The sequence below is a fragment of the Danio rerio genome, chromosome 8, assembly GCF_049306965.1.
Source record: "Danio rerio strain Tuebingen ecotype United States chromosome 8, GRCz12tu, whole genome shotgun sequence".
In the NCBI taxonomy this organism is placed as follows: domain Eukaryota; kingdom Metazoa; phylum Chordata; class Actinopteri; order Cypriniformes; family Danionidae; genus Danio; species Danio rerio.
This window is the reverse complement of record NC_133183.1, coordinates 34,405,545-34,429,134: the sequence shown is the minus strand read 5'-3', so window position 1 is coordinate 34,429,134 and position 23,590 is coordinate 34,405,545. Positions and strand designations below refer to the sequence as shown.

Here is a 23,590-nt window from a genome sequence, read left to right as displayed (position 1 = left end):
TGTTAAGCGCAAATATTCGTTTCAAAACTATTTCTAAATTCAGTTCTAATTTGCAGCAAACGAATAAATGAACAATAATAACAAAATGTGCCTAAAAACCTGAGTTATCTTAAAATACATGCTTTGCCCCATATGGTCTAAAACCTGACAGGTGGGCAAATCTAAGCTTGTTTTTAATAAAACAAATATAAATATGGATATAATAAATAATACTGCTAATAATAATAACATTATACAAAAGCAAAATGTTATGATTGAACTGAAAAAGCCTCCCGAGATGAAGAAGACATAAAAGCAGTGGTTTTTCATATTTATGTAGGCTAGAAAATAATATGTTTTGTAATATTTTAATCCTTTATATTTATATTCTATACCTATTCTTATTATATACTATATATATCCTTAATATTTAAATTTTTTCAAATGTAAAGATATTTGCCTATCGCTCTCTTGTGCATTAAGCAGTGCGTAAGCGAGGTGCAACTCTGCGCCGGAGTTTAGACCGAGTTAGTTTTGGTCTAATGAAAAATCTATTATAGATTCTCAAAATAGCAACGCGCCAGCAGTGCGCCTCAGAACACCTTCCTTTTTAGACCAGAATGCCCATGGACGCACATATGAGCGCTAATGCATTTGCTATTTAAACAGCGTAGTGCAACGCCTCAAAACGACTCTTGCGCCAAGCTAAAACTACCAAAAGACTACTGCGTCACGCTTTGCGCCACACTGCACCAGGTGTATGTTAGACCTTTTTAATGAAATGAACTCTCTTAAGGACATTTTTAGCAAAGAGACGCAAGGACAAGTTTTTGAATTTTTATCGTGAATTAGTGCTAAATCGTATTTAATGTATGTTTTCAATTGTTTGTTGATTCTTATTTATTTTTATTGTATATTTATTTTAAAAAGTTCTTGCCAATGGTTGCTGACATACCATTAAATACAAAATTTACAGTTTTTTTTTTCAGTTTTTAAGGAAATGATGCATCGTAAAAAAATCTGTAAAAGAATGGATTCGGTAAAAGAAATATAACGTTAAATTACTGTTTTTTGTAAATTTTTGTACAATGGGAGTACTACCATTTACACAACCTAATTTTGTTTGACAGAAACACAGCCAAAAGCAGATTTGGATAAGAAAGTCAACAGATTTTTACTAGCCTAAAAATAATGCAAGGAGACAAGTCTTATGAATCAAGTCAACCAGAACAAGAGAGAAATTATTAGGATCTATGATTCAGAAGTTATTAGAACAAACATCCAAATAAACAGTGTATATTTGACCTTATAGTTGTGCTAGAGGGTTCAAAAGAAAGACCAAAAACTTGAATAATTAACAGTCATCAGACTTGTGTCATTTGTTTTGATGAAGATTAAAAAATAGTGGTTACAGTTTATCACACTCTTAAAAAAATATATAAATCTTTAGCCTTAGGGCAGCTTCATACATTTCACGTCCCTATTCTACACAAAAAAAAATCATCCATATTTGCAGCAATGTCTGTTTGTGCTCTCGTGGTTGTGTATGACTAAATCTTCTCTCACTCTTTCAGAGAATGAGGTGTCTGCGGACCCTCAAGCCTGGCCGCTATGTCCCCCGAGGGCGGCTCAACGGCACCCGTGTTGTCATACAGCAATAGCTATGTTGGTGTAGATGTCCTCTCAAATCCTTTAAGCCCTCAAACTTGGCACAGACTCCTTCGTGATTGAGGTTTAGCATGAAATGGGATTGCGAAGGAACGGAACACAATCCTTCGTATCAGCAGAGTTTTCCCTTGGACGGTTTCTGCGGGCGTCAATTTCCAAGCGCGTCACTATAAGAATGTCTGTCACGTCCCATCAAGCCTCTCTTATCTGTTTGTATTGGAGCCAACCTGCTGTCACTCGCTCTGTCACCCAAAGAAATCAGGCTGATTTGTATGGACTCGCGTTTAGCTTGTTTGTCTACCCAAATGGTGCTTGCGCTGACCTTGAGATGAATTACGCGGAGGCAGCGAGTGGATTTTTCAGAGTCATGTTTACTTGTCAGCTGATGCTCACCTGTCACAACTGATATGATGTTAACCTGTCACATTTTGAAAGCAATAAGCAGCCACTTGCGTCATATGATAAGTAGGACTCGGCAATATGACCATATATATTTTATGGACCAAATAAAGAGTTTATAGTTTCATTTTATGCTCTATTGTTTGTTTTGTGGTGTAACGGAATACATTGTTTATGGCAATACTTTGATAATGAGCGCAATATCACACTGCATATGCAGCCAGAAACACGAATAACAGCATTGTGAGAACCTCGAAAGTACAATGTTAACTTATTTTGTTATATTTTAATAATTGATGTCCTTTTATTGGTAAGTTGTACCTGTAATCGTTTATTAAAATTTTTTTTTCAATATTTATTTTAGATTTTGACATTTTTAATCAAACGTTTGCCCTGATGTTCTAAATAAGTTGACAAAATATGATTACTTATGAATACATTTTAGTGTAAATTAACATGTTAAAAATAAACTGTCCTTTCATGTGGTCAATTAAATTTACTGACCTGTTTCTATATTGTCGTGTAAGGCAAAATTTTTTTTCATTCCCATGTGATGTTTAAAGTAGCAAGGCCATTTTCACAGTATTTCCTATACATTTCTTTTTATAATTTCTTTATTTTAAACAAAAAAATAACATAATGTTTTTAGTTGGGCTGCAATAAAAGCAGTTATTAAATATTAACACAAAACAAATAGCCAATATTATTAGCACTCGTAAGAATTTATTAGTGGTGTAATGGATCACAAATCGGATCTTGTTATGGCTTTTTAGTCTAAGATCGGATCATTTTTCAGATCAACCAAAAAGCGGAGGAGACAAATGTAATTTGTTTTCCATTTATTACAAAAACAGTACTGCAAGACACTTTTGGTTTTAACAAACCGAACTTGGAACATGTAATTTTATTCAAAATAAAATGAAGAAATAGTCAGCTGAATAAAATAATCTGTAAAATATTCTGCAATGTGAAAAATTTACTGTTACCATTAAGGCTCCTATACACCAGGATACTTTTTGTTTGCGTTTATCGTCAGCATTTTATGAGACGTTTTTCCGTATTCAAACCCAAGCGATTTTCATTGGCGTCAAGCAGAAGAGTATGCAAAATCACTCCTTGATGTTAGATGGCGCTACACAACTTTAAGCTTCTGACACCCCGCTTCTAACAAGAGGAAGAGAGGAAGTTTACACGCTTGTTAAAGTTACTAGTGACTCGAACAAGCATGGGTGGTTCAAGCAGCAGCTCTAGCGATGAAGAAATGATTATTGTTCACAGAGCAATAAGCAGCTCCACGTTCATATCGCCTCTGGGTATCTTCTTCAATGTGCGCTCTCATTGACAGTTTTGCGCTTGAGTGCCTCCAAGTGCTGTTTACTGTAACTTAAGCAGCTCCGTTCATGTGAACAAAAGTGCCAATCTGATTGGTGGAGAAGGTTTTGACGAGGCGCGTCAAAACAAAACAAACAAGCATGATGCGTTTGTTTTTTTTTAATGATGCTATTGCGCCTAGTGTTTTGCGCGTTGGTGTGCACAATCACATTGACGACCTTTATTTATTCACAAGGCGTTAAACGTCAACGGAAGATGCGAACAAAAAAACGTCTCGGTGTGCACGGGTCTTTTAGTGTTACTGATAACGATAAATGTATAATTTGTACAACCCATATTATTAGTTTCATTTTCAAATAATGATTCAGTTTTTCACTTATAAAACTTTTTCTTTGCTAGATGTGTAATTTCTGAAGAATTATTCAGTGGCATATTTTTGATGGCCGGCTGTCTCCACCTATTGGTTAAATAATGTAATTGCTCCCTACAACTTTGATTCTTGAGCATTGCAAATGATGATGATTTTAATCTTTACCATAAACATTGGTGGTTTTATCTAAACTGTTAACTGTTATCCCAGTAATTCTGTATTATGTGACTGTTAACTTCATTACTTACTCAAAAGACTAAAGACTCGATCTCTTTCTTGATTTTTGCGTTTTTCAAAAATAGATTTGAAAGCAGCGATTCAAAGGATTAATAAACGAATGCAAATTACTATCATTTATAATTTAGGTTGCGTGGGTGTTGAGATCCTGATCTTTTAACAATTGATCGTGCAGCTTACACTGAATGCATTGATGCAGGCTAAACGAGTAGTAACAAAAAACAGCTTTAATGAAACCCACCACATCCTGAAAAATCTACCACAACTTCTGTCATCATTATATTTTACAGGAAAGCCTAAATGCTTTCATACATGTGATTTGAATGACGTGATAGATGATCTCTCTGTGATAGTTACAAATTTAGGATCTACCAGTAAAAAAAATATATTAATCTGGGGGTCACATGTTTTCTGAACCCTGGGTTGTGATCCGTAGGAATCACGAATCAACCGTGATCTGTTACAAACCTAGAAATTATAATTTTTTTTCATTGTCCACAGAACAAAACACTGTTTTCTTTTGTTTGACTAATCTAATCAACCTAGTTAAGCCTTTAAATACTACTATATTGTAAAATAATAAAATATTAATATTAAAAACATAAAAGAAATCTTATCAATGTTATACAGGGCTTAGAAAATGTATATAAAACATCTAATTTCATTTCAATTCATTTGTATAGCATTATCACGATATGAGATGACTTGTGTTGTGATATGAGATTTTTTTCAAATCGCCAAAGCCAGAACTAAATAATGTACCTTGTTTTTATCCATGCTAAAGAGGCTTCTTCCTCACAGTGATCTTCTGTAATGTATTTGTGCTGGTCATCTAGTGTAGGAAATGGGTCTCTGTATAGACTTATCCATTGGAGTGGAATGAGTCTGGTCTCTGAAGAGCTTTTGGGTTTGGTGGCCATTACGTCAGAGCCAGGCCAAGTAGCTCCCTCTCGAATGCAGCTGCTACTACATATTTATCAATGAGCATTAGCTTTTTGTGGCCTGCTTCTCGCTCCCAGAGCTCTTATTCTGAACATGGCGTGCTGGATTAAACCCCGAAACTCACTCCACCGTGGAATAGCCTTTATTTATTCAGCGTTGGACTTTAGTCTCGCTAACCTAACTTACTTGCTTTGCCTCACCTCAGGAAACCAATCAACAAATCCAATTTTCATTTTTTACAGTGTCATGTTGAAGTGTGTAGTTTCTGCACCACTAGTGGCACCAAATGAAATGCAAAAAAATAATGATTTTTATTTAATTGGACATTGAAAAAAAAATGTCAGAACCTATAGACTCTAAGTGTGATTGCACTTCGGGCGACTTTATTATTTTACTTGGCACTGGCTTATGTTACTTTTACCTCTTGTCTCCTACTTCTTGTCTGCTTTTCATACAAAATTCTTGAAATGAATCTAAAAATAAACTAAACAGAAAAAACAATAGGGGAAAAAATAAAAATATTTAAACACTGCAGGATTGTTCAAGACACCAAAGCTGTGGTAAAAAAAGGATATTTATTATCAGGGTTTGTGCAGGTCTGCTAAATTGTATATATCATCATTATTATAAGTCATTATTCTAATTCAATATAATCAATGTTAAATCCACTACAAAAAAAAATCCTAATAATTATTCTACTCAGTATGTTTGTTGTCCAACACAAATACATACTTAAATCAAAGTGAATTTACTTAAGATGCAAATGGAAGAAATCAAATGTTGTTTACTAAAGAGTTTGTGCTTTTCAATTAATTGAAGCTTTTTACTGACATTTTTTTTCTTCTTGTTTTAATCTTCTTTTAAAATTTTGTATTCCTTTAAACGGAAAACAACACTTCATGTCCTGTTGTTGTTGTTGTTGTTTTTTCTCTAGAAAATGCATCCTGATTTTACAATCCTTTTGAAACTTGCTCTGAAAAACAAGACAATTAATTAAATGAATAAAAATCTCTTATTTCGTTGTGTAATTAGAGGGAAATTTGTGAAGTTATGTATAGTCTTTGAGAGCAGATTAACTCAATCGTTAAACATTTTTTGTTATCATTTAAAAATGATTTATTTAATTAAGAAAAGTTCATATTTTGAAGTTTGGCTTGATAATTCAGTTTATAGGACATTAAGCTTGGTTTATAAATAAAGCCCCGGTCCGATCACATGAATTTGTCATGATTTCGGCACTATTTCCTTGATGTAGGGTGTCGTGGGTATTCATGAACGACAAGTGGGCGTTGTTACACAAGATTCAATGGTTTCTTCTCGTGTAATATGGCACAGTCCATGACAACCGATACCTTGTCTGCGATGATTTCTTGAGCTGACACGCTCAATCGTGTGATTTGACCAGGGCTTAAGTTATCCATTCAACTGTTGTGCTCTTAAAATGATAGTTCACCCAAAAACGAAAATTCTGCCATTACTGCGATTTACTTGCTCTTACCCATATATATATATATATTTTTTTTTGAAAAGAAGATATTTAGAAAAATGTTGCAAACCTTTTTACCATTGTATTCAATATTGTTAGTTTTTCCTTCCATGGAAGTCAGGTTTCCTACATTCTTTAGAATATCTTTTTTTTTTTTTTTTTTGCATGTCTAACAGAACAATAAAACTCAAACTGGTTTGGATCAAGTCTTGGGTGAACAAATGTTTGTAGAATTTTCATTTTCGGTTGAACTATTCCTTTAAAAGGTCTTAGAGTTCAAATGTTTTCTGCAAAACCAGCCGGTAGTGTTCCTATAATTTTGTTTATTAATATATCTTGCATATTTTTGTTCCACTTACAAAATTAAGCACATCAATTAAAATATTTCATACTCACAAGGATGGCTGCTTGTTCAAACTATTTTGTTTGTTTGTTTGCTTTATTCATAAACCACATTTAATTTAATACTATCATGTCTCCATAGCAGCAGACAACCTGCTTTCAGGGGTATAATTGTAGACCTGCAACTGTGTATATAACAATGATATTGTGTAGTCCTAGAATGTGACAAAGCCGCTGAAAAAATGCAAGATTATGAAATCGATTTAAATGCGCGTGCGGCTGGCTTTTACCATGCTTACATTTGCTTGTCACGACCACGTGAGGATGCACATTTGTTATTATCCTCTACAAGTCATCTATTCTTATGTCTTCATTAATTCAGTGCTACATCATAGCACCTCAAATTCAATACCTGAAAGTGTCATAAGTTAAGATGATTTTATAAATTTAGAAAAATATATTTTAGAATTTATTAAATCTATTAAAAACAGGGACTATGCTGAAAGAAAGGAAAAGTGAAAGTAAATAACATATTAGCGATGCATGATTAATATTTTTTTTTCAGGGTGGACTGTCAAATATATTAGGCTGCTCAATTCAACTGGACTTAATTTTATATTTTCAGTTTGGCTGTAATAAAAGTAGATTTTTAATAGTACAAAAAAATTAACTGTTAATATTAGTACTACAGTTTGAATTGTTGACTGACTAGTAGTTTATTTATCATGTTACAATAGAGTCGATTAAGTTACAAGAAAAGTTATATTCTCTGGACGCAAGAGAACTAACCAAGTTAGTGGCAGCATTTAGCGGTGGTGTGTGGATCTGTCCCGACATTGAAGTACAAAGTTTAAACCTAATTAATATTTCTTGGGTCACTATTAAACTTCTAAACATTTAAACTGATAAAAAGGAGGCGTCTTTTTTTTTTTTTTTGTCTTCGGCTGATCACATGCCTGATAAAGACAAACCATTCCACAGACGAGAGGCTGCAACAGAAAAAGCCCTGTCTCCTTTTGAATTTAATTAAGACTTGGGAACAACTAGCTGAAACTGTTACTTATTTAAAAAGAGTTGAATCAACACAATTCTTCAGTTTTTTTAGGGGGCACAACTTGATTGTTTTATGTTAAATCCACTTAAAATTGGTAACAACCAATAAGTTAACTTAAGTTCTCCCAATACATCGATAGTGTGGAACCCAGCAGTTTTTACAGTGCACTTCACCACAAGTTTGACTGCTTTTTTTTTTTGAGTTGTGGGTTCATTTCTCATCATTTCTCTCTGGTCTTTCTCAGAGCATTTTCAATAACCACTTGCTGGATGTCAACGTGAGATGGTTGGCTGTCCTGTATTTCAAGAATGGTATCGATCGCTACTGGAGAAGAGTCGCACCCCAGTAAGTACATCAGATTCTTTATCACCATCTCTAGACTTTTCTATCAAGCCAGGTACTTAAACTGAGAGATGAGGGATGATGTTCATTTCAGATATGTCTTCATCGCCCACATAAAACCATTATCACATTTACGTCAAAGCAGACCAGCAAACTCTTCAACTAGCCTCTCATAAAAGTCCGTTAGGAACATCACTGTCTAATGTACATTTACATTAAGGGTTTATTGTTGCGATGTTTTATGCAGTATTGACATAACTAAATTAGTCACCATTTTATGCTGAACTGCTTAAAATCCAAATTTCGACGTCACTTTCAGTTAAGATGAACACAGTTTCCATAATTATACTTCATTTATAGGCAAAGGGATGTGGTTCTGCATACAATGACTTTATCTTGCTGGAGTTTATAGCAGTTTCACTTCAGAAAACATTAACGCCGCTCTGTAGGTCTATTGGAGAAAATCATAAATATTTTTAGCAAGTCTTATAAATGTTTGAGACATACTCAATAAAAAAAATAAATGCACTAAATCGCACTTCAGCAGCATTTATTTGAGAGCACACAGGAAGATCTGCACTTAAGCAGTGTATATTCTTGATGGCAAGAAGTTTTGTGCACGAATTGAGGAAATCGGTGGGCAAACAGAGATTTGCATGCTCGTATTACATAAATGCGATCTCGTAATACTGCGCTCACGACATTTCTCCATTTGTCATTAATATATAACTCCATTGGTAGATTTGTGTAAAAGACCTGCCGCCACAGCTGGAAAAAAATCCTAGAGGAAACATTAAATTATAAAAACCATGACACTGCCTGGATCAGCACGGAGCAGCGCATCCTGTGTATGACCCCCTTAAGGGCCCTAACATACACAAGTGTATTTTTGCTAGTTTCAGCTCAGCACCGGTATCATTTTCATATCCTGGATCACATTGTTTTAATAGCATTGTGTGCATGCTGGTGTGAAAAGGAGGTGTGTTAAGGTGCATTGCTAGTTTGTTGCTTTTTTGTGTATACATTACTTATTACACACACACAGGGATGCGCAGCATGACACAAATATGAACAATTAAAAGATCGCAATGTAAAATAATGTTCTTGTCTACATAAATATAAAAGTTCATACTGCTATAATGGAATAGCCCAACTCCAACGCCTTGTTCACCTCAGGGGGCTTTCGTGGAATCCATCTTATTCTGTAGATTGTCTGCTTGCTCGTTTCAGCGCATGTGTTGATTCGTGTCCTTGCTAGCGACCACAACTTGCTCTTAAAGGAATCAGGAGATGAGACTCTGATTGGTTTAATAATTTTTTTGCCCAAAACACAGCTATAACAATCAGACACACCCCAAGTGCACCTGTGATATGGGCTTTAGACCATTCACTTACATTGTTAAAATAGAACCCTATGTGTTAGATATCAGCCATGATCTCTTTTACCATTCACTTCATTGATTGAATTGTTGGAAATTCATGCGTAATTATATAAAAATCTTGAGGGTGAGAAATAGAATAGCTATATAATACTGAATCAGGAGAGACAGTCTGGTACTAAGTGGGAACTGCAGGTTTGAAAGCCTCTTTGTGTTGTGGTTATGCGGTTTTATCCTTCAGCCCATGGAGGTGACAGACTTGCTTTAGTGCTTCTGTCACCTGTGGCCTCCAGAGAACATTTAATTAGTTTAAGGCTGTATTTTACAGAAACTTTAGTCAAATTTGAGTTAGCGAGCGACCTGCTGGAGCTTTTCTGCATCAAGTTTAAAGAATGCGATATGTTTATTTTCTCTTTACAAGCTTAGCTCAGAACAAGCTGTTTGTACAAAGTCGTTGTTAGGCCTGTCACAATCATTCATTGATTGCCTGTTTGCAGTTATTTGATCTAATCGCAGTTGTTTGAGATGACCGCGATGACTGCGAAGTGTCACTTTCTAGTAAAGGACATTTAAGCTCATAAACAAATGCCATTTAAGGATTAACATGCCTAATGACCAAAAATGCTATTACTTAAAGGCAAAAAAAATATTCATAATCGTGAAGCATTTTGCCTAATGTTTATGTTCATCTTTCTTAAAGATCAATGATGCTTGCAATGATATTTTTTATACATTATATATAATTAATATATATAATTCTTAAACATAAATATTAATATAAATGAATGCATAAATAATAATGAATACATTTGAATTGAGTTAGGATTATTTGATTAATCAGGAGACAAAAATATTGAATATCTTGTAGTTTCTATTACTATTGATTAATTTAATGTTATTTTCTATTCTAAAAATAATTAATTCTTTGGGTTATTGTTTGCCTTTTATTTCAGAGGCACTTGATTTGATTTGTTTACAAGCTACATTTTTCCTCTCACAATCTGTGTTTTTCTCTTTCTCTCAAGCGCTCTCTCAGAAGAAGAGAAGTCATCTCTCCGTGCAGGTCTCATCACTAATTTTAATGAACCGGTCAACCAGGTTAGTGGGCATTTACAAACTTACACGAGTACATGCACAGGCACACACATGCACGCACATACATGGTTTGTTCACTGACCATATTTTTTACCTGTACTGTTTATGATCAGTAGTCTAATAAAATGAACTCTCAGACGTGATCGAGCACCATTAAACTCTTTAGAGTCTGATGTGTGATTCTAGTGAAAGATCAATGAACTTGGAGTTGAGAAGCACTTAAAGTCTGTGGCGTAATGTGTTGTCGAGCAATTCTGGAGACATCAATTTCTTTTTTAGGCACTTCCATTTAGTGCTTTAATTTGACCTTTGAGTTTGAATAAAGCCTGAATCACTACGAGAAAAGATCATTGTAATAAAAAGCAGTTGCCTACTTGGATAAGAATCACATGGTGTTCGAGGGGCTTAAAATATTGAATGTTAATAAATCTATTTGTAGAAATCGAAGGCCCATAAAATGTATTTAAAATGTCTCAAATGCTTTTTTACAAGGTATTTTGTAACGATTATATAATATATAAAAGTTTGCCTGAATTTATTCTTTATTCTTGAATATTTAGCTGTGTAGTTTATAAAATTGATCAAATCCGGCTATATTTGACACCACACTGCTTTGCTTACAGCAGTAACAAAGGGAACCCCGTTATTCTGTTGTGCTCCCCCTGGTGGAAAAGAGTGAATTAGCATTTTTATCGAGTTGGACTGTTTTAGTTTAGTGCAGGTTTATGTGTTTTTTTTTTTTTTTTAAGTATTCAGTTTATTTTAAAGGACCATCCCAACCCGCATATATATATATATATATATATATATATATATATATATATATATATATATATATATATATATATGTATATGTATATATATGTATATGTGTGTGTGTCTGCCAACATCTTAAAAATGTGTCTTAGTGTTTCGTGACCTAATATATGTTGAATCTTTGCCTGGGTCATGATGTAAGTGCAATTGTTGCCTGTAAAATAATAACTTTTTTTGTTTAATCACAGATCTGGTTTTCATTCACTTTCAGTTTTGTCACATGCTCATTTCATTTATTGTTTCCTCTGGTTTCTAGAATTCTAAAATAATCTAAAATAGTTTTTTACCTCTCTAATTATTGATTTGTAATTCTCTTTCTTATGAACCTTTTAGAATAATCAGATATAGTTACAGGATCAGGGTAGTAATCGGGTAAAGTTACAGTCAATTGTCGCCAATGTTACGAGTTAAAATCTTACTGGTCATGAGGTCTTAATGTATTGAAATAGTCTTAAAGTCGTAATATGCTATGAATTGAATTCTCTGGTTTCTGTATATGCCCTAAATAAGCTCCAGCTTTTTTTCTTTTATAAAAAATGTATTACATGTTTTGCTGCATTTTAACTAGTGTCTCTGATAGTGATGGATTATTAGGGAGAATGTAATATTTTGATTATTATTGGATGTTGATGGAGTGTGGATGGTAAAACAAGCAATTATATTGTCAAGTAAAAAAAAATAGCGAAGTTTTTTTTCAAGCAGTCATTCATCATACCGATTTTCTCATTTGTTACATCGTTTCTGTCTTCATCAGGGATTTTAGATGGCTTTGTATTACACACTATTGGTTTATTATTGGCTAACGACTGCGCTCAATTCTTGTTTTGGAGTAACGTCACATACACATGAAAATTAATCGTTTGCTTAAATGAGGTTTCTTATTATAGACCATGGCTGACACTGAACAAATAACTACATGCTTCAATACATTACTGAATGAAGTAGTACACAAACTCTGCCCTGTTATTTCCATATTGAAGCAGAAATGAGACATGCACAAAAGTGAAAATACATAAATACATTCAAATAATATGTAGAACACAAATTGAAATAATTTACACATATTTTATCTTAAATCATTTCACTAAATTCAACATCAAGCGCATGAATGCAATTCCCAGAAACACACACATCATAGTAATATGCTTTGAATAGCTAAATGCATAAATGTATGACATTTTATATGCACAGAATGTACCCCTAATTATTCATATTATTACAAAATGGATCACTGCAATGGAGTATTTTGGAACTTTAGTCTAATTTGCAATTTTAATCTTTGAACACTGCCTTCTCATTTGCATTGAGCTTAAGATAATCAGAACAGATTACTGCCTGGCTAAAAAAAAAACAAACAAACAAAAACGAAGAAAAAAAAACTGAAAAAACACACACATGCACGCATACGCACACGCACACACACACACACACACACACACACACACACACGCACACACGCAAACACACACACGCATGTGCACGCACACACACACACACACACACACACGCATGTGCACGCACGCACACACACACACACACACACACACACACGCATGTACACACGCACGCACATACACACACACACACACACACACGCATGTACACGCACGAACACACACACACACACACACACACACGCATGTACACACGCACGCACGCACATACACACACACACACACACACACACACACACACACACGCATGTACACGCACGCACGCACGCACACACACACACACACACACACACACGCATGTACACGCACGCACACACACACACACACACACACACACACACACACACACACACAAACACACGCGCATGTACACGCACGCACACACACACACACACACGCACGCATGTACACACGCACGCACGCACATACATACACACACACACACACACACACACACACGCAAAAAGCTGTGCATCAAATACTGTATGCATGATATTCTGTAGGCAATGTCTCTGCTACAAACCATTAGCTAACCATGAAGGTATTGTTTATTTATAAATTCCTTTTGTGGTAGAGTAGCATGAGTCTATATGATGAAAATTGTCTTTCCTTTTTTATATTTAGATCATGATTCTCTCTCATTGCAGAATATACAACAAAATTGTAATTTATTAGAGGTTCTGACCATTAAATTTGCTGCAGTCTATTTGAAAATATATGTTAAAATTTCTTTTAAATTACTTTATGTCACAGTTGGAATTAACGATTCAACAGTTCACTCAAATGCAATATGGCAGGTGCCTTTTGAAAAAAAGCTATTAGGTGCATTTGACTTCATGCAGCGCCGCTCAGATTGATAGAAATCTTTCTTAAAGCAGTGCATGCTGGTTAGAAATTTTGTCCTGCTTTACAATGCGCTGACGCCAAGTGGCATCAAAGTACCACGACAGCACGCAGAGATCAGACGATTGATTCAGCCAGTGCAGAATCCAAAGTGGGACTGCAGAAGTTGTGACGACGACACTAATATTACACAAACATCCAAACAAACAATTCACTTTTTATGCCATCTCTATCCATCTTGTACACATCATGCTTTTTAAAAGAATTTAAATATTTTAGTGCAGTAGGCCAAATCATCTTTTTTGTTAAATAATTTGCATAAAAAGGCAAGATTGTTTATTATAATAGGTTTATTTTAATACAGACCCTTTACTGTATACAGCTCCATATATGATTTAAATGATATATTTTTAGTAAATAACCAAATATCAACTTCAAGTGGTTCAAGTCGAACGCACCTACTGACTCTTTACAAATGGTTCATGGAAACATTTACTCATTTGATTTATATATATATATTTTTAAATATCTTGCTTGTGTAATAAAACTGTAAACTGTCATATCTTAATATAAAATATATACAGTAATGTTTTATCTTTTTTGTAATATGGTAATTTTTACAGCATTCTAATGGGTAATAAGCATTGTTGTTTTTATTTTTTTTTTGTCTTTTTTTTCTGAATGAGTGTCAGAGGATTTTAACTTTTTAAATAGCTAAAATACTAATTACGTTATTATAGCAGGTGATAAATATTGTACACCCTTAATATTAATCAAACTTGTATATAAAATATTAATTAATGTCATTTGCTTTCAGGTGTAAATGTCAATACAGTGCTCCCTCGTTATTTGTGGCAGTTACATTTTAAAAAAACTCGCAACAGGCGAAATCCGTAAAGTAGTCAGCTTTAATTTTTATAATTATTATAGGTGTTTCAAGACTGCAAAACCCCTAACTACACACTTTATACACTTTTCTTAGACAGGCATTAATGTTTTTACACGTTTCTTTCATTTTCAACACTCTCAAAGGTCATAGGAAAAAGGCCAGTATTTTAGAATGAAACCAAACGTTCAGGTGCAAACATTGTCAGCAAAAGGTTTATAAGGCTTTTTAGCTTTTATGTGGATAATGTTGGCATCCAGCGTAGTTCTTTTTCCTGCAGTCACTGATCCACAAATTTAAAGCAGACTCCATCCTTACGGGGGTCATACACCTTATGCGCTGCACACATGACCTGTGGATGTAAGACATTCGCATGTTATTTTAAATTCAAATTATTCAGATAGTGTGGCAGAAATATGACCATTTTCTTGAGTCATAACTGGGCAATGAGAACAGCCGCTGACTTCAGGTGTACCCTGATATAAACCTATGTTTACGATTCTAAAATGCATGGCGCTGCGTGGCGCGTGTCATCTGGTGTATCACCCCCTTTACGAGGGTCTTGTTGTGGACCGTTACAACCATTTTTGAAACTCACACTGCTAGCAATCGAAGATCTATGTTAACTTGGCAAGCTAAATGCATCCTGTACTGTACACGAGACATGGAGGAAATTGATTGACAATGGATGCAGAACAAAATGTGCTGTAAAAAATAATAATAAAATAAGCATGTCAAATTGCACAAAAAACAATCTGAGAAACTGCGATGCCGCACCGTAAAGAGAATTTAGTAAATTGTAGTTAGTAATTTGTGGTGAATATGGTTTCTTTCTGTAAACAATTTTACACTTTTATTATCAGAATGTAATATTTACTTGCTTTTAAATTTCATGTAATAAAATCAAATATGCTGGCCAAGTCTCTTCCTTCATTACAACCAAAGAAACCAAAGAGCAGTTCATTAATTTAATTGCTGCTTTAATGGTGTTAACACGTCTGCGTTTTATAGATTGTGAATTCATTAAACTAATTAAAATGGTTAATTAAAATCTCATAACCATTTAAGACATGTTTGAAAGACCTAAATGCCCACTATTCATTCCGTTCACATAAAAAAAAAAAACTATTGATAAATCTTGCTAAGTTGAATGGCTGCTATGATTTCCAGTAGCTGGTATGTTCTTGAAATCCCTGTAAACTTTTTTTTTTTCTTTTTTGAATGCAGATCGCCACACAGATAGCAGTGCTGATCGCAAAAGTGGCACGTCTGGACTGTCCTCGGCAGTGGCCCGAGCTGATCCCTATTCTGCTGGAGTCTGTGAAGGTTCAGGACAGTCTGCAGCAGCACCGAGCTCTGCTCACCTTCTATCATGTCACCAAAACCCTGGCCTCCAAACGCCTCGCCACTGACAGGAGACTCTTTCAGGATGTGAGTCATTTTCTGCTCTGCATTCGTCTCTGCGGGTTTTAAATCTTGCATGAGGCATATTTTTGTAGGGATGATATCCAGTGCAATATTGATTCATGTGCAAATTGGTTTATTATTTAAAAAAAAAAGAGACATGAAACTGGTACAAAGTGGGAGTTTGATTTCTTGGGGCAGTGTTGAAATATGTAAAGTTTAAATATATATGTAGTTTGTAGAATATGGAATCAAAATTGTTGTGGAAATTTTAACAGAAGGTGATTAACAATTTCATTCATTCATTCGTTTTCCTATGGCTTAGTCTCTTTATTTATCAGGGGTCATCATAGCAGAATTCTAGCATATGTTTTACACATCGGATGCCCTTCCAGTTCCAGCCACAACCCAGTACTGGGAAACAACTATACACTCACGCATTCACACAGACACTTATACACTACAGCTAGTTTAGTTCACCCAATTCACTTATTCTGCACTTCTTTGGACTGTCAGAGAAATCGGAGCCATCAGAGAAAACCACCGTGAACATGGGGAGAACATACAAACTCCACACAGTATTGCTAACTGGCCCAGCTGGGACTCAAACCAGCAAACCTGCTATTAAGCAACAGTGCTAACCACGGATCCACCGTACCAGCCTTTGACTAAAATTAAACAATTTTATTTAAAAATTAACATATTTTAAAACAAAAAGCAATTGGCTGACTAGAAGCAAGTATTGTGTGAAGTGTCATAAAAATGTAAACATAGATGGACTCATAATGCTATTGACCTATTAGAATCAAGTGTTACTTCTAATGTAGAAAAACTAACATACTGTATTAGAGAGCAGAATGTGACTGACCAATCAGAAGCAAGTATAACCTGGATAACCTAGGCTACTAAGGCCAAGTTTACACTGTCTTGATGCCCAATTCCGATTTGTTGTCTATATCAGATTTTTTTGCCTGTCTGTTTGCACGTTCTTTTAATTGTGTCCCATATGCGATTTATTTTGTTTAGACTTGCCATACAATTCACAATGTCGCGCATGCGTAAAGTTGGGTTCTAGCATCTGCGCCTCACTAACCACGATAGAAGATATTATTTCGCCTAACTTTAAAATGATTTTAAGGCGAAGCAGGGAAAGGGCCGTCATCGCAGCTTGCGCCTATGGTTAATATATGTTGTTCTTCACCATTCAGAGAACTTTGTGAGTATGAGAGAGATTTCAGGTCTGGTGGGAGCATATTGTAGTGGGTTTTAATGAGGAGTAATTGGTCCGAAATTTTAGGATGAGCACACACATGCTCGTCCTTCTACATCATTTAACTGCGGAGAAGTACCACATTGACTATGTTTACATGGACACCAATAATTCGATTGTAATGCGATTAACACAATACTCTGATTAAGAGTCTACCATGTAAACAGCGATTTTTGATTAATTAAATCAGATAAAGGTCATAATTGAACTAAAGAGAAATCAAATTAAGACGTGTGGAGTATGCCGATTTTAGTCGCATTATTAAAGTGCATTACAGACATGTAAACACCTTAATCGAATTATTACCTTCATTTACGCAGCGATTTGCGACAGGATAGTCCACAAACAGACACACACGCGTGCAGCTTTTTGACATTCCCTGCACCTATAGTCAGTGCAGACTACAGACACCTGCATCATGAAATGCGAAGGTTTTTTTCTTCCATTCAGCATGCGGTATGAACTTCCATTAAAACTACACTCCAGCAGCTCATAGATGCATCAAATAACTTGTTTGTCTTAGAGGGCGTGCATGAAATGTTCATGAATGAAAGTGGCAAACTGCAGTTAAAGTCCACAAATTAAAAATGAAACACCTGAAGTTACATAAAACTCCCAAGGAAATGCGGATAGCGCAGTGACGCAATGACGTTAATCTAATTATGTGCTTTAACATGTAAAACGGGATCATGAAAGCAACATTCAAAAAGCAACTCATGTAAACACCTTGATCATATTATTGTCTTAATTACATTAAAGCAAATAATTTGATTACTGATGTCCATGTAAACGTAGTCATTGTTGCAAGTTTAATGGCGTACAAAACAGAATGCCTCAATAAATGTGACTATCATGTAAACGGGAAGGTCGGATTGCACACATGCCATTTATATCTAATTTATTTCCACAAATAAAGGAGGCCTGAAACTGATCTTTGAATGAGCTCTGCATGCTATTTTTTTATTTATTTATTTTTTACACGGTCATAGAACAGATCCGATCTGTGTCACATATGAGCAAAAAATCAAAAATGGGTCACATTTAACTGGCAGAAAAACAAAACAAAACAGCAGCGAAGAAACTCGACACAGAGGAACATAAAAACATACTGCCAGCTAGAGTGTTAAAAGTGTTATTGCAGAGCAGCACAAACAGCATGCAAAAGTATAAACGTATGGTTATGCGCAAGGCAGGTGCCATAGGCCATACCGATCATTTAACGCTGAAGTATAAACAAGCCATAAGAGTAAACAGCAGAGTGAGCAGAACTCTATCAACACACCATATTTGGTTAAGAGAGGAGGTTATGATTGGAAAATTTGTGGTTGGGAAAATTACAGTTGAGAATGTTAAATGATAGATGATCGCGAAGAGACGAGACCGCAACAGAGAGAAATTCAGAGCCCCTCCAAATTTAGTAAGCAATTTAAAACAGATTTAACAGAGTTAAAGTTGTTGAAAAGAGGCAACAGCCCCAGAAACTGTCGTTGGATTGAGAAACCATAACTGAATAGACTATTCGTTGTTGAAGTGAGAGTGGGAGAGAGTAACTGTTGTCAGCTGACGTCTGAATAAGAAACAGACGTGGCGGAACTTGTAAGCAGATACTGATGTGGATCTGAAGAGAATTTGCTAGAGTTTTTAGAATTTCTTAATACAGCATCATGGAAAGTTACCATTTTTAAAAGAAAGGAAACAGAATACAATCTGGATCAAGTCTTTATTATAGCACGAGTGACCACCTTGGCCAGTTGACCAATCGGAGGGAAGTGTTCCCAGAGAGTCAAAAAAATTATAGCTTTCTAATATAAAAATATACAGTTTTGAAGCTAAAATATTATAAATATTGTTATTGACCAGCCTATGTTGTGGAGAATCCCAATTTTATTGAAATGTTGATGTTGGTAATTAAATTAAAATTGTATAATGTGATAAGAAAACAATTTTATTAAACAAATGTACTTTTTAACATATGTACCAAACAAAGAACAATAGTAACAATGCTCATTCTTATTTAGGACTGATAGAAACTGAAAAATATTCACATTGTATATTTTTGAGCAAGTAATCTTGACATGACATTCAGATGTTAGGTTGCTTTTATTCCACACAGATGCTTTTCTTGCCATCTTATTACTTCTCTATTTTCCCTACCTTCTATGATTAGAAAGCATCTTTGAGTGACATGTGCTGTCATTCTCTATGTTTGCCACAAGCTTATACCTCTAGGAGGCACTGTTCAGCTTTGCACACACACACACACACACACACACACACACACACACACACACACACACACACACACACACACACACACACACACACACAAACACACACACACACACACACACACACATACACACACACACACACACACACACACACACACACACACACACACACACACACACACACACACACACACACACACACACACACACACACACACACACACACACACACACAGCCTTTGCCCCACTTGACTGAGCATCCTGGGAGATGCATGAGCACTCCTGTGTGAAATATCAGCAGATGTTTTGACTTGGAGTTGCATCGCATTTTCCCCCTCCTCTACATTTTACTGATGTTCAGACTGGCCGCTAGAACTGCAGATATAAGACACCTGTACCTTCCTAGTTGCAGGAAGACTCATAATTCTGACAAGTGATTTATCGCTGGCATTTGGTCATGTTAATGCTGATCCTTTCTTTTCCAATTAGAAATCGTTTTCACTTGACCCCTGAAATTTCCTTTTTTAACACCACAACCAGCTGACGGTGAAGAGCGTCCACAGAACAGCGCTTCCCAAATAGCAATAGGTCTTACATTTTGTTTTGTTTTTTAAACTTGTAACAAATCAATCAGAACATTATCTTATAAATAATTTTGTTATTAAGCTGAATGTTTTCACAAAAGTTCCTCATGAACACTTTAACACATGCACCTCATTGAAGGAAAATGCTTGGTAATTTTGTTTTTCATCTACAGTATTTGTAGTTTTAAGAGAGTTACTGAAATATTAAACACTTTATAATGGTATGATAACCTTGGATAAAAGTGTCACGGTTTCATAGTATTGTGGTTACTGCTCTAAAATATATTCTTTTTAAATGTCTGGGTAAAAACAAAAACTTTTCTGCTTTAAACACAATGGCTGTGTGTCTGAAATCACATACTTCCATACTATATAGTATGCTAAAAACAGTATACGAGCCGAGTGGTATGTCTGAAGTTATATAATTTGAAAAACAGTATGTGAAAAGTATCCGAATGGCCTACTACTTCCAGTGAAATTCCGAAGTGCACGTCCAATGGACACTATGCTAACCAGTGATGCACTGTGAAAATTCATCAATGGGAGTGTAGCGGGTAGGTCATGTGATGATGATAAAAATGGCATACATAATATGTCCAAGCTCCATTCATACTAGGGCTGGGCGATTTGGCCTAAAATCAAAATCTCGATTAATTTAATTTTATTTAATTTTAATTTATTGACCTCAGTTTATAGACAAATTTAGTAAATATGCCCACATATTATGAGAGCTACTATCTATGATTATTTATTGAACAACTGAAATTGAAACACAGAAAATAAGTCTAGAAACACAAACTAAAAACTCTTATTGACATAATTTCAAGGATTTGCATAAATAGAATAGAAAATTTCAAGGCTTTTACAAAAAAATAAAACATGTCATCATGCACTTAAAAAGCATTTAATGAATTTAAAAAAGCATTTAATCAGAATTTTTGTCTATGTTTTGGCAGCCAGAAATTTGTTGCATCCCTAGTAATAATGGCCATGCCGATTTGCATTGCATTGTAAATATGTTTTAAAATGCTGTCTGTAAGTTTTTGACCCTTCTAAAGCATAAAAATATCATAATATGTTTGCTGATATTTAAGAAACATGCTAAGTAAACATTCTCGTTTATCTGAAAAACAATGCTAGATATTCAGATATTCTGCTTTGAAAGTGCCCCTTCAGTGCCGGAATGTTTGTCTTTGTTTTGGTTCTTTTAGCTCGCCCAATGGCAGTTAAGCCAATTGTATTTCAGGACCTCGGGCTGCCTTGGTGGAAAGCTGCGTATTTCATTCGTTTATTCAGAAAGGCTCTCAAAGCATGTGCCCGTGACCGAAATGTGACCTGTGCTCGACAGTAGCAGACTCCCAAATAAGAAGCACATTCAGAGCTCCACATGAGGTTTTTAATTAGCAAATAATATAAATATAATGAACGTAAACATTAGGTGACCAGGTTACATTGTAACCCTGTGTTCCAACAACATGCTACGAGATAAGATTTGCAGCAGTTTGCCTGTTTGCACCAGACGAAACATGATAGAAATTTAAATACAGCCATTCAGAAGCAAAAACACAAAGCAGTAAGGTTTTCAAGATCTCAGGTGAACTATCTCCTGCTGCTTTCAGTATGACAATGAATGAAAAATGGTATTCAAACTTGCATTATAAGCATTTAACATTGAATAAAGCACTTGACGTGTACCTGAGGTGTCCGTTTTCTGTTGTTCAGCTGCAAGAAATAGAAGCTGTTTCTAAACTATGAATTTGATGTGTTGGTTGGAACACAAACTCCTTTTAATATAAAAAAAATTTTTCCTTCTATCGCATACTGTTGCTTTTTATTTAGAACAAGATTTAAATCAGCCTTTAGGCTTGATCATAAGACTTGCTCTTTGCTCCTCAATCTGGCAACCTGCGCTTACATTTGTTTTGATACAGTAATGCAATACCTAGTTCGACCACTGGGTGTCAAACTTACATACTGCACCCTTAACCTTATTAAATACATGGAAAAACACACAACATTCATTTACTTTCATAAAATGTCTTTTTCTTTGTTATTCATAGAGTGATCACTGAATGCAGTGGTCTGCTTAAGGGGGAAGTCATGACAGTTACTTGCTTTGTTTATAAATTAATCAGCTGTTTTGATTGAATCATTTGAATGAATGATTGAATGATCACTCAAGACAGGGACTTGCCCCCACCTACTGCCTGCTAAGAGTAATTCATTTAATGTCTATGGGGAAAAAAACATGCATACATCTAATGAATAAAAGACACTATCCACTTTTTTTTGTAAAATTCTCTTTGAATCTGCTGTTTGACATGTTTTGACTTTAAAGACCTTTAGAGGTTACTTTTCATACAGTCTCATAAAGCACTGTTCGGGCTCACTGTAATAAAACAAGATTAATGATCAGTAGGGTGTAGGCAGGCTAACAAGGCTGAATTGAGTGTCCATATGGGAACTATAGTCATCAGTCGCAGTCATAAACGGATCTGATTTTATTGTGTAGGCATAAGGCTCACCGTCGGCGTCACATTAGCATTGAGTTTTTTTTCGGAGAGGAAATCCGTGACTCACTAATTCAAAGCAGAAGTGCAGATGCACAGTTTGTTGTATTTATGGAAGCACCACAACTTCATTTCAAATTCATGACATGATGCATTTAAAGGTGTGACTGATGCAGTTTTACAGTGACAAACACACAAGCTTCTCTCATGCTGGTGCTTGTCATGTTTGTGTATGTGTGATAGATGCACAGTTGATTATATAGTACAGTTTTATTCCTTCTTAAATATTTTCCAAGTGATGTTTAACATAGTAAATTTTCTCAGTATCACCTTTTTTTGTTGTTGACCTAAACAAGGCTATTATATTTTGTACTTTTAAATGGGCTTTTATTCCCTACAAGTTTTTGTTAGTTTCTTCGAGGGTTTTGTTAACTGTAATTTAGTTTAATTTAGTTTTAGTGTGCTACTTAACAGTATGTAGTAAATAAGATTTAATCAATTTTATGAAGTATTCATGCAAACTCATTCATATTCAAGATCATATGTAGCTAAACATGTCTAGTTTGCACTTTCTGGCTGATGATGAAAATCATCTGCAGCTTTGGTTTTCTATAGAAAAGGGCTTTTTAAAAGTCTTAAAAGAAAAGCCTTCTTGCTACAAATATAAATGACTATTTTATTTAGCTCTATTTGATTTTTTATTTGTTTTTTTATTTTACTTTATTTTATTCTATAATTATTTAATTTAATTAATTTTAAAAATATATATATATTTTAGTTACATTTTTTAATTGAATTTTTATTTTAATTGAATTATTTTATTTTTGCTTTTTTATTTCATTTTACCTATTTTTTATTTTATTTTGTTTAATTTTTAATTTTAATTCTTTATTTTTGTTTTTTGTTTTTTTTATTATTTTGTTTTTAATTTAATAGATTTTAAATTTTCATTTAATTTTATTTTTAA

At 34.7% G+C, this 23,590-nt stretch overlaps 1 protein-coding gene across 3 annotated transcripts in view; it reads left to right on the top strand.

Annotated features, from left to right (window-relative positions):
- ipo11 (importin 11) overlaps positions 1-23,590 on the top strand; it is a 327,032-nt gene that overhangs the window by 19,379 nt on the left and 284,063 nt on the right. For all 3 annotated transcript variants that reach the window (XM_005167156.6, NM_001159661.1, NM_001002302.1), the window contains 3 exons: positions 8,054-8,154; positions 10,556-10,628; positions 15,852-16,055. In XM_005167156.6, coding sequence (XP_005167213.1) covers positions 8,054-8,154; positions 10,556-10,628; positions 15,852-16,055 — 378 coding nt within the window. The remainder of the gene's footprint in view (positions 1-8,053; positions 8,155-10,555; positions 10,629-15,851; positions 16,056-23,590) is intronic.